Source organism: Haliotis rubra, unplaced genomic scaffold, assembly GCF_003918875.1.
Source record: "Haliotis rubra isolate DU_JTF1 unplaced genomic scaffold, ASM391887v1 Scf224, whole genome shotgun sequence".
Taxonomy (NCBI): Eukaryota; Metazoa; Mollusca; class Gastropoda; order Lepetellida; family Haliotidae; genus Haliotis; species Haliotis rubra.
Window position 1 is genome coordinate 740158 of NW_025766270.1, and position 13923 is coordinate 754080.

Below are 13923 nucleotides of genomic sequence, written 5' to 3' on the forward strand. Positions count from 1 at the left end.
TTATTATTGCCTCTTTAGTGTGAAAGGGATTAGTGTTTCTGTTTTGCCCAGACCCGATGTATCATATCGCGCAGGTCAGATTTAGTGACAAATATGTCCGCCGTCTGTCCGCATGTCTGTCTGTCAAAATACTGTATAGTTAGTATCTCCGGAACTATGAAGCGCACAGAGTTGAGATTTTGCACACAGCATTCCCTTGACTGTGCCTAATGATGCTGTAAAAATCAAGTCATTTGAATTTCAACTTCTGTTCCCATGGCAACCTGAAAATGAAAAAAACTTCAATCCAAGATGGCGGCCAAACGGCTAGAGATATCGCTTCTGGGACAACCAGACAAAATGATCGGCATCTCATGACCAAGTCACATACCAAATATGGAAGCGATTGGGGCAATAGTGGTGGAGTTATATGCTGTTTTATGCCGTTTTGGACACATAATGCATTTGTGCAATTTCCAATGCCATATGGCCGCCAAACGATCAAACTTTTGATATGCATATAAGAACAAGAAATGTTAAGCATCTTATGTTGATGCATACTGCCAAGTTTTACTGCCTTCTGTGCAGAACTTGAGCAGCTATGTTGTTTATAATGTAGTATCATCAGAATCTAACGAAATCCAATATGGCGTAAACAATACACATTTTGACATGCACCCAAGAACAAAAATGTTCAACACACTGAGTTACTACGCGACTGCCAGATTCTAGCTGCATAGTTGAAATGGTTATGACGCTGCGATTTTTTGAAAATACATTTAAGTACAAAGTAAACAACAGAAGCAAACATCTAGATATCCGTAACTAATCAAGATATCGCAACATAGCTTATAAGCATTAATATTTGAGGTATCTAATGTATATCTGCACATTTACAGCATTCTGCATTTCATACATTCAGAGTTATGGATTGCTAAAAATGCCTACCCCTACCAAATCTGCAAATTTCCGATAAACATCTTCAATCCAATATGGCCGCCGCATCATGTGACTTTTGACATAGGACCAAGAACAGAAAATGTTCAACAACCAAAGGCCACTTCCAGAACAAGCCGCTTAAAGCTTGTATGTGCTAAGTTTAGTTTGGCACAAAATGGCAAAGAAGCCCGTGAAAGTTTTTGAAGACAACTTTTAAAAAGTAGCGGTCCAATATGGCGCCATCATATAAACATAGGCACATTTGACGATGCTACTGTGTAGGAACATGCATAGACACAAAGTATGCAACGCTTGAAAGCCGTAGCTCTTGTAGTTTCAGTGCAGCACATTTTGGGAGGAAAGCAGTCAGCATTTTGCTTAAAAACATCAACAAAAACTTCAATCCACACATAGCGTCCAAACGGTGCATTTTAGCGACTTTGAGCCGACCAGGCTTAAATTGTAGGCATTTTGATTAGCGATCTGCTCCAGAACTTTGGCAAACATTGGAGCATTAGTTTTGGAGATATTTGCATTTGCATTTGAAATTTTGAATTAATTTTGAATTATCTGCCCTTTGCTATTGGGCCTACAGCCTAGGGATTTTAAAGCTGATATGTACCCCCCCTCGGTGGGCATCTGGGTGAATTTTTTCAAGGCATTCTGTCCAGCGGTGCTCTTTGTAGGTCTGGTACAAAATCCGGCTGGAATAATAAATAATAATAATAATAATAATAATAATAATAATAATAATAAAAACATCGAACGATATAATAGGTCTCCTGCCTTTTAGCAGGGCCCTAATAAAAACACGAACGATTACAATAGGTCTCCTGCCTAATGGCAAGGAGAGCCTCTAATAAAGTCGCTTTATTTTGAGTTTTCGGGGTTTTAACCCCGAACTTGATAGTATGTCAAAAAATGCTTTCTAATGGTCAAGGTCACCAAGGTCACGGGGGTCAAGGTCATTTGACCGGTCCGTCGCAGGACAAAACACGTTTTTGGCGACTTAAGACGCCGCTGTTATTGCCTCTAGGTAAAAGGAATTAGTGTTTCTGCTTTGCCCAGACCCGATGTATCATATGCTGGTCAGATTTAGTGACAAATATGTCTGCCGCCGCCTGTCCGCATGTCTGTCCGCCAAAATACTGTATAGTTAGTATCTCGGAACTATGAAATGTACAGAGTTGAGATTTTGCACACAGCATTCCACTGACTGTGCCTAACGATGCTGTAAAAGCCAAGTCATTTAAATTTCAACTGTTGTTGTTATGGCAACCTGAAAATGAAAAACTTTAATCCAAGATGGTGGCCAAACGGCTAGAGATATCGATCTGGGACAACCAAACAAAATGATCGGCATCTCATGACCAAGTCACATACCAAATATGATAGCGATTGGAGCAATAGTGGTGGAGTTATATGCTGCTTTTATGCCGTTTTGGACACATAATGCATTTGTGCAATTTTCAATGCCATATGGCTGCCAAACGATCACACTTTTGAAATACATGTAAGAACATTAAAATGTTAAGCATCCTATGTTGATGCATACTGCCAAGTTTGAATGCCTTCTGTGCAGAACCTGACCAGCTATGCTGTTTATAAGGTAGTATCATCAGAATCTGACGTAATCCAATATGGCCGCCTAAGCAATACACATTTTGACATGAACCCAAGAACAAAAAATGTTCAACATACCAAGTTACTTGCATTACTGCCAGATTCTAGCTGCATAGTTGAAATAGTAATGACGCTGCCATTTTTGAAAATACATTTTAGTACAAAATAAACAACAGAAATAAACATCTAGATATCCGTAACTAATCACGATATCGCAAACATAGCTTATGGGCAATAATATTTGAGGTATATATTGTACATCTGCTCATTTACAGCGTCCTGCAGTTCATACATTCAGAGTTATGGATTGCGAAAAATGCCTACCCTACAAAATCTGCACATTTCCGATAAACATCTTCAATCCAATATGGCCGCCGCGATCACGTGACTTTGACATAGGACCAAGAACAGAAAATGTTCCACAACCAAAGGCCACTTCAGAACAAAGCGTTTAAAGTGTTGTATGTGCTAAGTTTGGTTTGGCACAAAAATGGCAAAGAAGCCCGTGAAAGTTTTTGAAGACAACTTTTGCCCAGAAGTAGCGTCAAACATGGCGGCCATCAAATACACATAGCCACATTTGACGATGCTACTGTGTAGTAAGGTGCATAGACACAAAGTATGCAAAGTTTGAAAGCCGTAGCTCTTGAAGTTTCAGTGCAGCACATTTTGGGAGGAAAGTCGTCAGCATTTTGCTGAAAAACATCACCCAAAACTTCAATCCAAAATGGCGGCCAAGCGGTGCATTTTAGCGACTTTGAGCCGTCCAGGCTAAATTGTAGGCATTTTGATTGGCGCGTCTGCTCAAGAACTTTGGCACACATTGGAGCATTAGTTTTGGAGATATTTGCATTTGAAATTGAAATTTTGAATTAATTTTGAATTATCTGCCCTTTGCTATTGGGCCTACAGCCTAGAGATTTTAAAGCGCGATATCTATCCCTCGGTGGGCATCTGGGTGATTTTTGTCAAGGCATTCTGTCCAGCGGTGCTCTCTGTAGCTCTGGTACAAAATCTGGGCGGAAGAATAAATAATAATAATAATAATAATAATAATAATAAAAACATCGAACGATTACAATAGGTCTCCTGCCTAATGGCAAGGAGCCCTAATAATAATAATAATAAAACACGAACGATTACAATAGGTCTCCTGCCTAAAGGCAAAGGAGCCCTAATTAAAAATCGTTATTTTTGAGTTTTTCGGTTTTGACCCCGAACTTGATAGAATGTCGAAAATGCTTTCTAATGGTCAAGGTCACCAAGGTCACGGGGTCAAGGTCATTTGACTGGTCCATCACAAAACAAAACACGTTTTTGGCGAGCTAAGACGCCGTTGTTATTACCTGTAGGGTGAAAGGAATTAGTGTTTCTGCTTTGCCCAGACCCGATGTATCATATGCGCTGGTCAGATTTAGTGACAAGTATGTCCGCCTACTGTCCGCATGTCTGTCCGTCAAAATACTGTATAGTTAATATCTCCGGAACTATGAAATGCACAGAGTTGAGATTTTGCACACAGCATTCCCTTGACTGTGCCTAACGATGCTGTAAAAATCAAGTCATTTGAATTTAAACTGTTGTTGCTATGGCAACCTGATAAATGAAAAACTTCAATCCAAGATGGCGGCCAAACGGCTAGAGATATCGCTCTGGGACAACCAGACAAAATGATCGAATCTCATGACCAAGTCACATACCAAATATGGAAGCGATTGGGGCAATAGTGGTGGAGTTATATGCTGTTTTGTGCCGTTGTGGACACATAATGCATTTGTGCAATTTTAATGCCATATGGCCGACAAGCGATCAAACTTTTGATATGCATGTAAGAAAACGAAATGTTAAGCATCTTATGTTGATGCATACTGCCAAGTTTTACTGCCTTCTGTGCAGAACTTGAGCAACTATGCTGTTTATAATGTAGTATCATCAGAATCGGATGAAATCCAATATGGCCGCCAAGCAATACACATTTTGACATTCACCCAAGAACAAAAATGTTCAACACACTTAGTTACTACGATACGGCCAGATTCTAGCTGCATAGTTGAAATAGTTATGACGCCTTTCGATTTTTGAAAATACATTTTAGTACAAAGTAAACAACAGAAGCAAACATCTAGATATCCGTAACTAATAAAGATATCGCAACATAGCTTATGGGCATTAATATTTGAGGTATATATTGTATATCTGCACATTTACAGCGTTCTGCAGTTCATACATTCAGAGTTATGGATTAGCGAAAATGCCTACCCAACAAAATCTGCACATTTCGATAAACATCTTCAATCCAATATGGCGCCGCGATCATGTGACTTTTGACATAGGACCAAGAACAGAAAATGTTCAACAACCAAAGGCAACTTCAGAACAAAGCGTTTAAAGTGTTGTATATGTGGTAAGTTTCGTTTGGCACAAAATAGCAAAGTAGCCCGTGAAAGTTTTTTGAAGACAACTTTTGCCCAAAAGTAGCGTCAATATGGCGCCATCATATAAACATAGGCACATTTGAGCGATGCTACTGTGTAGAAACATGCATAGACACAAAGTATGCAGCGTTTGAAACCCGTGAGCCCTTTGTAGTTTTAGTGCAGCACATTTTGGGAGGTATGCAGTCAGCATTCTGCTGAAAAACATCACCAAAAACTTCAATTCAACATAGCTGACCAAAGCGGTGCATTTTAGCGACTTAGAGCCGTCCAGGCTTAAATTGTAGGCATTTTGATTAGCATCTGCTCAAGAACTTTGGCACACATTGGAGCATTAGTTACGGAGATATTTGCATTTGAAATTGAAATTTTGAATTAATTTTGAATTATCTGCCCTTTGCTATTGGGCCTACAGCCTAGAGATTTTAAAGCGCCGATATCTACACCTCGGTGGGCATCTGGGTGATTTTGTCAAGGCATTCTGTCCAGCGGTGCTCTCTGTAGCTCTGTTACAAAATCTGCGTATGGAAGAATAAATAATAATAATAATAATAATAATAATAATAAAACACGAACGATTACAATAGGTCTCCTGCCTAAAGGCAAAGGAGCCCTAAAAGGCACTGGCATGTTATGACATGTCACAAATGGAAAAAAATCGCCATAGTTTTTGAATAACATTATAAAAATAAACTTCATATTTATCAACAGTAGGATTATAATTTCCTTCATAAACATAGGCTTCATCTATGACCTCAGAGTCTCGATAGTAAGGAAAGATATCAAGGGGAAGTAACTCGGTGCATATACTGTGGTTTCAGCAGTACGAACGTTTCACTATCCGAACGTTTTTTTTAAAAAACCAAAGTGTTCGTATTAACGAGGTCTGACTGTAACACACTTGAATGAAGTAAACTAACCATTAAATTTGACGAATATTCACGAATAAACATGCGCTCAACAGCGTAAAGCTATGTGCATTGTACAATTTTAACCCCTTTTATTGTTTGATTACAATTCCAGTGTCTTACTTGCATGTGTGCATTTCATTGCATGACAGTTTTAGTCATAAAAAAAACCATTAATTAGTAAAAGCCTGGGGAAAAACACTTAAAATTGGTGATTACATTAAAAATGTATGTATTTCGATTATAAACGTTCACCACAAGTCCTCCGATATTCAATAGTGGATTTGCTTTCCGATTCCCAACACTAGTTCCTGGCAACTGGCAATAACCAGGTTTGGTATATGTGATTGCTGCATAGTCAACTGATTCAGTGCAACCGCTATACATGCTTGTGTTTCAGCCTTTGCATATTTTAGACCGAAATCTTAAACTATCTGTATTAGTACAGGACTACTTGTCTTGATGAATGGTTATCCCGTACACGGTCGGAGTAGTCGTCTCGGGGCTGAATAGGATCCCAGCATTCCGTACTTATTATGAATATATGCTGGTGTTATTATGTTAACCTGATGCAGGGGATTTTGGTTCAGGTTGTCACCTCTGCTTTGTGTGGCCCTCATTTACTGTATATACCCTGCTGCACAATATCTGGTATATTACTTACTGGATGATAAACAAATATACTCATGGAAACAAATAAGGGAACACATGAAAGTACAAGTGTCCCTTTATTCTTTTCCAGGTTTTCTTCACAAGGTATGTGTTGCACTGTGAGTGAAATTCTTGAAATAAATAAAGGAACACTTGTACTTTCATGTGGTCCCTTATTCGTTTTTATGAGTATATATTCACTCTCACTCCTATAGTCCAACCTGTGAAGTTTCAGGTTAGAATTGGTCTTCAGTAACCCATGCTTGTCGTAAAGAGGCGACAAACGGGACCAGGTGGTCAGGGTCCCTGACTTGGTTGACTACATGTCATCATATCCCAATTGCGTAGATAGATGTTCATGATGTTGATCACTGAATTTTCTGGTCCAGACTTGATTATTTACAGACCGCTGACATACTGTTGAGTGGGGTGTTAAACAACATACAACTATCTCATCTATGGTCCAATCACTTCTCAGACACAGGAATAATAATAATAATAATAATAATGTTGACTTTCCAGGCGGCATCCTGTGAGTGTATGGCAATTAGGGCAGCCCGATGCTATGATGCAGACTCCAAGGCCATAATCTTTGCCAATGGCTTGCCCTGTACCCTGGACAATATGAAGGCAACAGGGCTTGGGCGGTACGCTGAGCTGATGTACGAGTTCTGTGACAACATGGCCATGCTGAAGACTGACAATGCTGAGTATGCTCTCATCACTACCATAGCGATATTCTCAGGTACGGAGGATTAAACTCAATATTTGACATGTCTTCCAGTTTACAAGCTGGCAAATAAGCTGGCAAAAGGATGTCTGTCTGTAAGAAATAAGAAAATGTAAATATTGTCAGCTTTTGTAATGCTGAATAATTTCATGTTTTACCAGAATGAACAAATTATTTATTGCCATATCTTGTCATTTGGTTCAAAATGCTATAAACTTTGGTACATGTGTATCATGTAATGTTGCTCAAATCCTGCTCCATTTTGACTTTTGTTTGCTCTTTGAGTCAAAATGTATTTCCTATCAGTGTAAACATTTCCTCAGAAATTATGGGAAAAATGCATCTGAAACCTCACTCATCTTGCTGGTCTTCCCCCAATGATGACATCTGACTTTGAATCTGACTCATTTGGAATGTCAAGAGCACCATTTTGAAAAAAAGGCTTTTTGTTGTCATTAATTACTCCATCTGTTCTTTTCAAACTGTAATGCAATTTGCTACATGTGAAGTTAGTATTGGGCATCGATGTGTCCATTATTTTACATTTTTAGCTGGATTTGAAAGCTGGATTTGTTAAGGGTCTTCCTCACCCATTTTTGTTGAATCTGTCTGTTGGTTAGTAGTGTGTCTCAACAAGTGTTCCATTTTATGTGATAATTTAAGAGGCTTATGACATAATATTTTATTTAAATCATTTGAATTCATTGTTTGTTTTAGTCCTCAGTATTAATTCATAATATTTCAAAATGTCCATATTGGCCATCCTGACAAAAACAATTGTCTGTCTTTGTTGACATATAATTGATTTACTGCATACCTACATACTACATACTACAGGTGAGTTCCAGCGCCATTACAGTATCCTTTAACAACCTAGCATCTTTGTGGCCACCTTGATCATATCTGGGGCAGTGGGGTAGCCCAGTGGTTAAAGCGTTTGCTCATCACGCTGTAGGCCTGGGTTCGATTCCCCACATGTGTACAATGTGTGAAGATCATTTCTGGTGATATCGCAGGAATATTATTAAACCATTTTCACTCACTCACTCACTCACTCACTCTAGGTTAGAACTGGTCTTCAGCAACTTATGTTTTTATCGTAAGAGGCAACTAGCAGCATCAGTTGATCCGACTCACTTAATTTGTTGATGCTGTGATGTCATGGGCTAGTCTAATGGTTAAAGCGTTCGCTCGTCACGCTGAAGACCCAGGTTCGTTTCCCTACATGGGTGCAATGTGTGAAGCCCATTTCTGGTGTCCCCTGCCGTGATATTGCTGGAATATTGCTAAAAGCGGCATAAAATTATACCAGTCACTCACTGAGATGCCAATCACTGAATTGCACATGCTTCCCTATGTCGTAATCCTTACATCAAGAGTTCCAATCTCATGTTATGATGCTTGATCCTATTGGTTCCCGTAGGTTTCAAAATGATGCCATCAAAACATCTTCAAAATGAGGTTTGATCTTGTATTGCTAAGACATGGCCTAATCAGTTGGCTGTATTTCAGGTTATTTGTATCTTGATGTGTTTGTTGTGTCTTGCAGAGCGGCCCGGTCTGAAGGACAAGCAGAAAGTTGAAGAGATTCAATCTCACTATGTAGAAACTCTACAGTCGTATGAAAACGCCAAAAGACTTCGTGGTGGGAGTGCACTTGCCAAATTTCTGACCCGCATGTCAGATCTCCGAACAATCAGTGTGGAGCACTCCAACTTGCTGCTCGATATGGAGATGGACGGAACACAGTTCCCATCCTTGATGATGGAGACATACGTTGCCCAGACGGACCCATAGTGGTTCACGGAGGCCGTGACACTCTAAGCCAAGTCCTGTGAGTGCATCTGGCATGCTTGCTAGCAGGTCCCAGTCACCGTCATCCTGGCTTCCTGGTGAATGTTGTCATATATCGAAACATAATTGCTGTTGAGGTTTATTTACTTTGGAGGATGTTTTCTGTGAGATGGTTCATCTGACATCAGAACTGATATGGAATGGAGGAGTCACTCGGGGAACAGTCTGGTGGAAGGAAGATCCTTGTCTTGTAGATTGTCTTCATCAAGTAAAGATGTCTGCCTGTCAATGTGGTCCCTCATATGCATAATCAAGTCATGTCAGCCATGTTCATTGTTCTTGTTACTGATATTAAGATGATTTCTGTGAAAAACATGCAACAGATATTTTAGAATGAGAGTGAGCAGCTACAGACAGAAGTCTTCACTTAGTAAAGAATTTCACAGTGATGATTTGGGACAGGTCAATGTCTCTCATTGGTAGTTTCAGAAAGGAGGATTATCAAAATAGTGACTCTTGTGTACTGAACCATGCACCAACCGTGTCAGTACTTCAGCTCAGATTCATTACTTCTGTCCTAGATCAATCATGTCACCTATCTGGGAAAGGGAGTTCACAGGAGCTCATCTCAAACAGAAAGAAATCATCAGTAAGGGTTCCCCTTATCAAAGAAAACTGCTCCATACCAATGACAAACGCCTTGATCAGTCCCCTGTAAAGTGATGAGGGGATCAAACAGTGGTTGGAGGAGACCAAGGTGTTGCTGGTGTTAACTTCAGAGTCTGATGAAGGCAGTGGTGAAAAGTCCTGATCAGAAAAGATGTTGATGGGGCAATATGGGTCTGCAATTTCAAGTGAATATATACAATTTAAGAATATAACTTTATACTTTGTAAATATGTTCCTCGCGCCATACCTAGGAAGATGACAAGTATGTTTTGAGGAATGTTTGCAAGTTGAATTATCAGCCACATGACCATTTCTTCAATGGATCTGTATATTCTCTGTGAAATAGCTAGCTAGCTCCAAGTGTGTTCACTTCTCAGTGTGAACTTCAGCAGTGTTCCTTTCACATGTCAATACCGCTACATTGAAGGGCAATACTTACAATAAGGTGGAGAAGACAGAAGCGGCATGGATGACCTTGTTGTCTACATCAGAACATCGGAGGTACTTCACAGGTGTGGTGATGTGGATGTGGGCATGCTAGATGTAGCCACATGACCTTGTTATTAGACGATGTGTGGTTCACTGACAGAGACAAGGGGATGTGACAGGACGTGGGCGTCAAAGAGAATTGTGATGTGAGTTGACGGCCATCTGACAGAGAGCACCCGGCAGAGTATTGTATAGTTGTGTACAGTGAGATGTATATAGTGAAACTGAGACGACAAACAATATTGACGTCAATAAATGTGTATGTAACATGTAAGTATTTAGCCACAAGTGTTTCCGAGTGAACGTGTAAACTGACACTTCATGTGTGTCAACACACAAAGACAAGGATCGTTGGATGTCGTGAAATTTGATTTTAACTGTGACGCATCATTCAAATATTACATCCCGCTCAGCGATAAAGACATTTAGTGGGAGTAAATGTGAAATAATCTTTCATCAAAGTGGATTTAGGTGCATGGTGTGCCAGTACAGGAGGTGACGTTGAAAGATTGATTTCTTTTAATTATGCTTATATGAAGTGAAATTTTATTGTTGACATTCTGATTTTGAAAAATGAAGGTGTTGACAGATTGTGGAAGACAAATTACGTGTGTCGCACTGGATTATCATGGACAACATGGAGTCAGGTATGTCATGTGACTGTCATGTGACTGTCATGTGACTCCATGATTCAAAGACCTGAAGCTGGGCAATGGAAAGACACATGTACTAGCTTATGGGACAATGGACTTGTGTGTGGATTTGTCAATAAGCATTATGTATTCAACATCGTCCATTTGTTTCAAGATTGATGAACTTTATAAAAGGCAGCTTAGTTTCTGATGACCTTGTAAACAATTCATTTCATTTCTCCTGCCTGTCACCTGGTTTCAATTGTTTTCTTTTGTTGTTTTGTTTTGTGGAAATATATATATATATACACACACACATATATATTTATGAATGGAGATTGCATTTTAATCAGCTTTAATGCTTCATGTTACTTTTGGAAGACATTTTTATGGCAATCGCAAGGGTTGTTTAAGAGGAGAAACAATATTATCAATCAAGATGGGATTTTTCAGTTAATATAGTTATTTTTCTCTTCAAATTTTTAAGACTGACCTCTTAAACAACCCATTGCCTGTGACCAGTATGGAGCTGTTGATTTCTAGGAGGGTTTACACTGCAAACAAGTTTTAGATAGAAGCTGTACATTTATTCGAGTTTTAGTACACTGAAAATTTAGTGAAAACTTCAAATTATGATTTCTTGTTGAAAAAAGCATCATTACCATTGTAAAAATTGAGCTTCAAATTTGAGTGAGCTATACCTGGTAATACCTTGCTGTGTCAGGTTAGACCTCATCAGATCTCATCTGTCAAGTTTCTCTTCTTGGAAGATGGAGAATTGAATTGTCATTTACTGCAACTGTTGCCCCTGAAAACAAGATGACTTACACTGCCAGTTTACCAACCTGAGTTTACGTCAACATACATATCTGTACATATCCATGTCTTCTTACTCTTTCATCAGAAGAAAGTTACGCTGTGGCAGTGGCTTGTGATAGATTTATTGAAAAGGGGAAAATCTAATTGTTTTTCAGGGCAAGTATAATCAACGGTAAAAATAATTATTGATCTGTAAAAGAATTTTGCAAAGTAAAAATATTGAATTCACTCATTGTTTATCAAACTTTAATGTATTAAATAAATTGCTTGATAAATGACCAGATACAGCTGCCCTCTTTAGGATATGCTTTTCGTTATTTCTTGCAAAGAGTTTCTCTTAACACGAGTATTCAGCCATTGTTCTAACTTCAGACAAAGAATACATGTCAGTTTGGTATTTACAGATGAGAAGTATGATAGAATAAAACTTGCACCAACAGAAACCTACCTTGAGTCTCGCCATCTTGCGACTTCCATTTTGACCTTGTGTAAGAAGGTTATTCAGACTGACATACACCAGGAATCATCCATCGTTTGAGTTGTTCAAGAATATTCTGTCAGTTGAAATATTGACAAGAACCTGTCTCAGGAGGCAAGTTGAACAACTGCACTTAAACCTGAAGTGTTCTGACCTTTGAGACTTAATGGCACCGTTATTTGTCTGCTTCCTGGAAACTCTTTGTGTGAAAGTAACATTAAATGATGGTAAGGCCAGACCAATTTTATTTCTTGTTTTACAGATTTTTGTCCTCAGAAAACCTGGGGGGGTGATCACCAATCAAAGTAATATTCCTTTTAAATACTAACAGTATTTTACTTTTGGCAATTTATGAAGTGTATATGGAGCAAATTACAATCTAAAAATTCTTCCTGTAAATTTACATTTTTGGCCTATAAAAACATTAGAATTTTTAAAAAAAAATTCAGCGAGGACAGTTAATTTTCTTTTCTTTTTTCTTATTCTTGAAAAAATACAACCGGTGGATCCGTAAAACAATAAATAAAATTGGACTGGCCTAATTGATAAATAGTGAGCTGAGTGGTCGAGACTATAGTTGACTCACTGTAAAAAGGCAGCTTCCTCTCAGAGGTTTCCACAGGAGAGGAAGATGGTCAATGTTGAGGAAACGTCTTTCAGGAAAGCTTATGCTGCAGGATTGTGATCTTCATGATCTATAGGTTTGAGACTGAAACTGGCAGCTGTAACAAATATGGCCATATTCTTAAAACTATTTATACATTAATGTTTTTCATTCTTTGGGTATGCAGAACTTCTAATAGCAATGGTAACAAGAAATTGGAATCAAAAATAAAAGATGGCTTCATTCTTTTGTAAATTATAAGGGTAGCATGTCTCTTAAACCACACAGTCTGCTATTTAAGTGTCATGAATCTATCAAGAGCAAGAAACTCACTAATGCTATCCATGTTTTGGACTGGGCAAGGTAATGTTCAGGACATGTTCCCTTGCTATGAAGGCTAGAAGGGTTGGATGTTGGACTTGGATGGGGCTGTTGTAGATGACTACAAAGAAAGTGCAGTTTTTATGACCAAGCTCTCCTTGTGGTAGGGCCATAACTTGCACTTGAATAAATTGTGCCTTCAATTTGTAATGATTTCTAAGTCGGGAATTTTGGCTTTAACTCCTCAGGGGAACTGGGGCAGCAACTATATGACTGTAAAATGGCTTTTAATGTACACTATGTGATTCAGTGTTGTGTCCATGCTGTGCAACAACTGTGAGCACCCCTTTGTGTCCCCGCATCCTCTGATTGAAGTTGGGCAGATGTTGATAGAACAAAAACTTACCATTGTACAATACTCAGACATAATTCTGTATTAGGTTACTAAACATAGTGATTCAAGTGCCGCTCCAGTTCTCTGGAGAGCATCAGGTTCGTCATCATTAACTTCAGTAAGAGGACTCTGCCTCAGTGCTATTAGACAACACTCATGTTATTCTTGGAATAGTCATCAGTTATAATGCTTCATTGTGGCTGCTGATGGATATTCCGACTGAAGTATTTTTAAAGATTTTTAATATTTTGGGGGTTCTGATATTGTGAAATTGTCGTACTCAGCACTTCTGTTGTGGAAGAGTATTTTTGTTGACAGCAGTCGCTTCAGTATCATATCATTACTTGGTTAATTTGTGAAAAGAATTTAAAAGAGGAACGCACGTATGATAGAGGTACTCACAGCTGAACATATAATACTATGTATCACATTGACCTGGTACTTGGAAGTGTACTGAA

The 13923-nt window shown here is 38.8% G+C and overlaps 1 protein-coding gene across 6 annotated transcripts in view; it reads left to right on the top strand.

Annotated features, from left to right (window-relative positions):
* Nucleotides 1–13700, top strand: part of LOC124277595 (ecdysone receptor-like) — a 109514-nt gene extending 95814 nt beyond the window's left edge. For all 6 annotated transcript variants that reach the window (XM_046713316.1, XM_046713317.1, XM_046713318.1 and 3 more), the window contains 2 exons: nt 7058–7280; nt 8815–13700. In XM_046713316.1, the coding sequence (XP_046569272.1) occupies nt 7058–7280; nt 8815–9062 (471 nt within the window). In that variant the 3' untranslated portion in view covers nt 9063–13700. The remainder of the gene's footprint in view (nt 1–7057; nt 7281–8814) is intronic.
* Nucleotides 13701–13923: the final 223 nt, after the last annotated feature.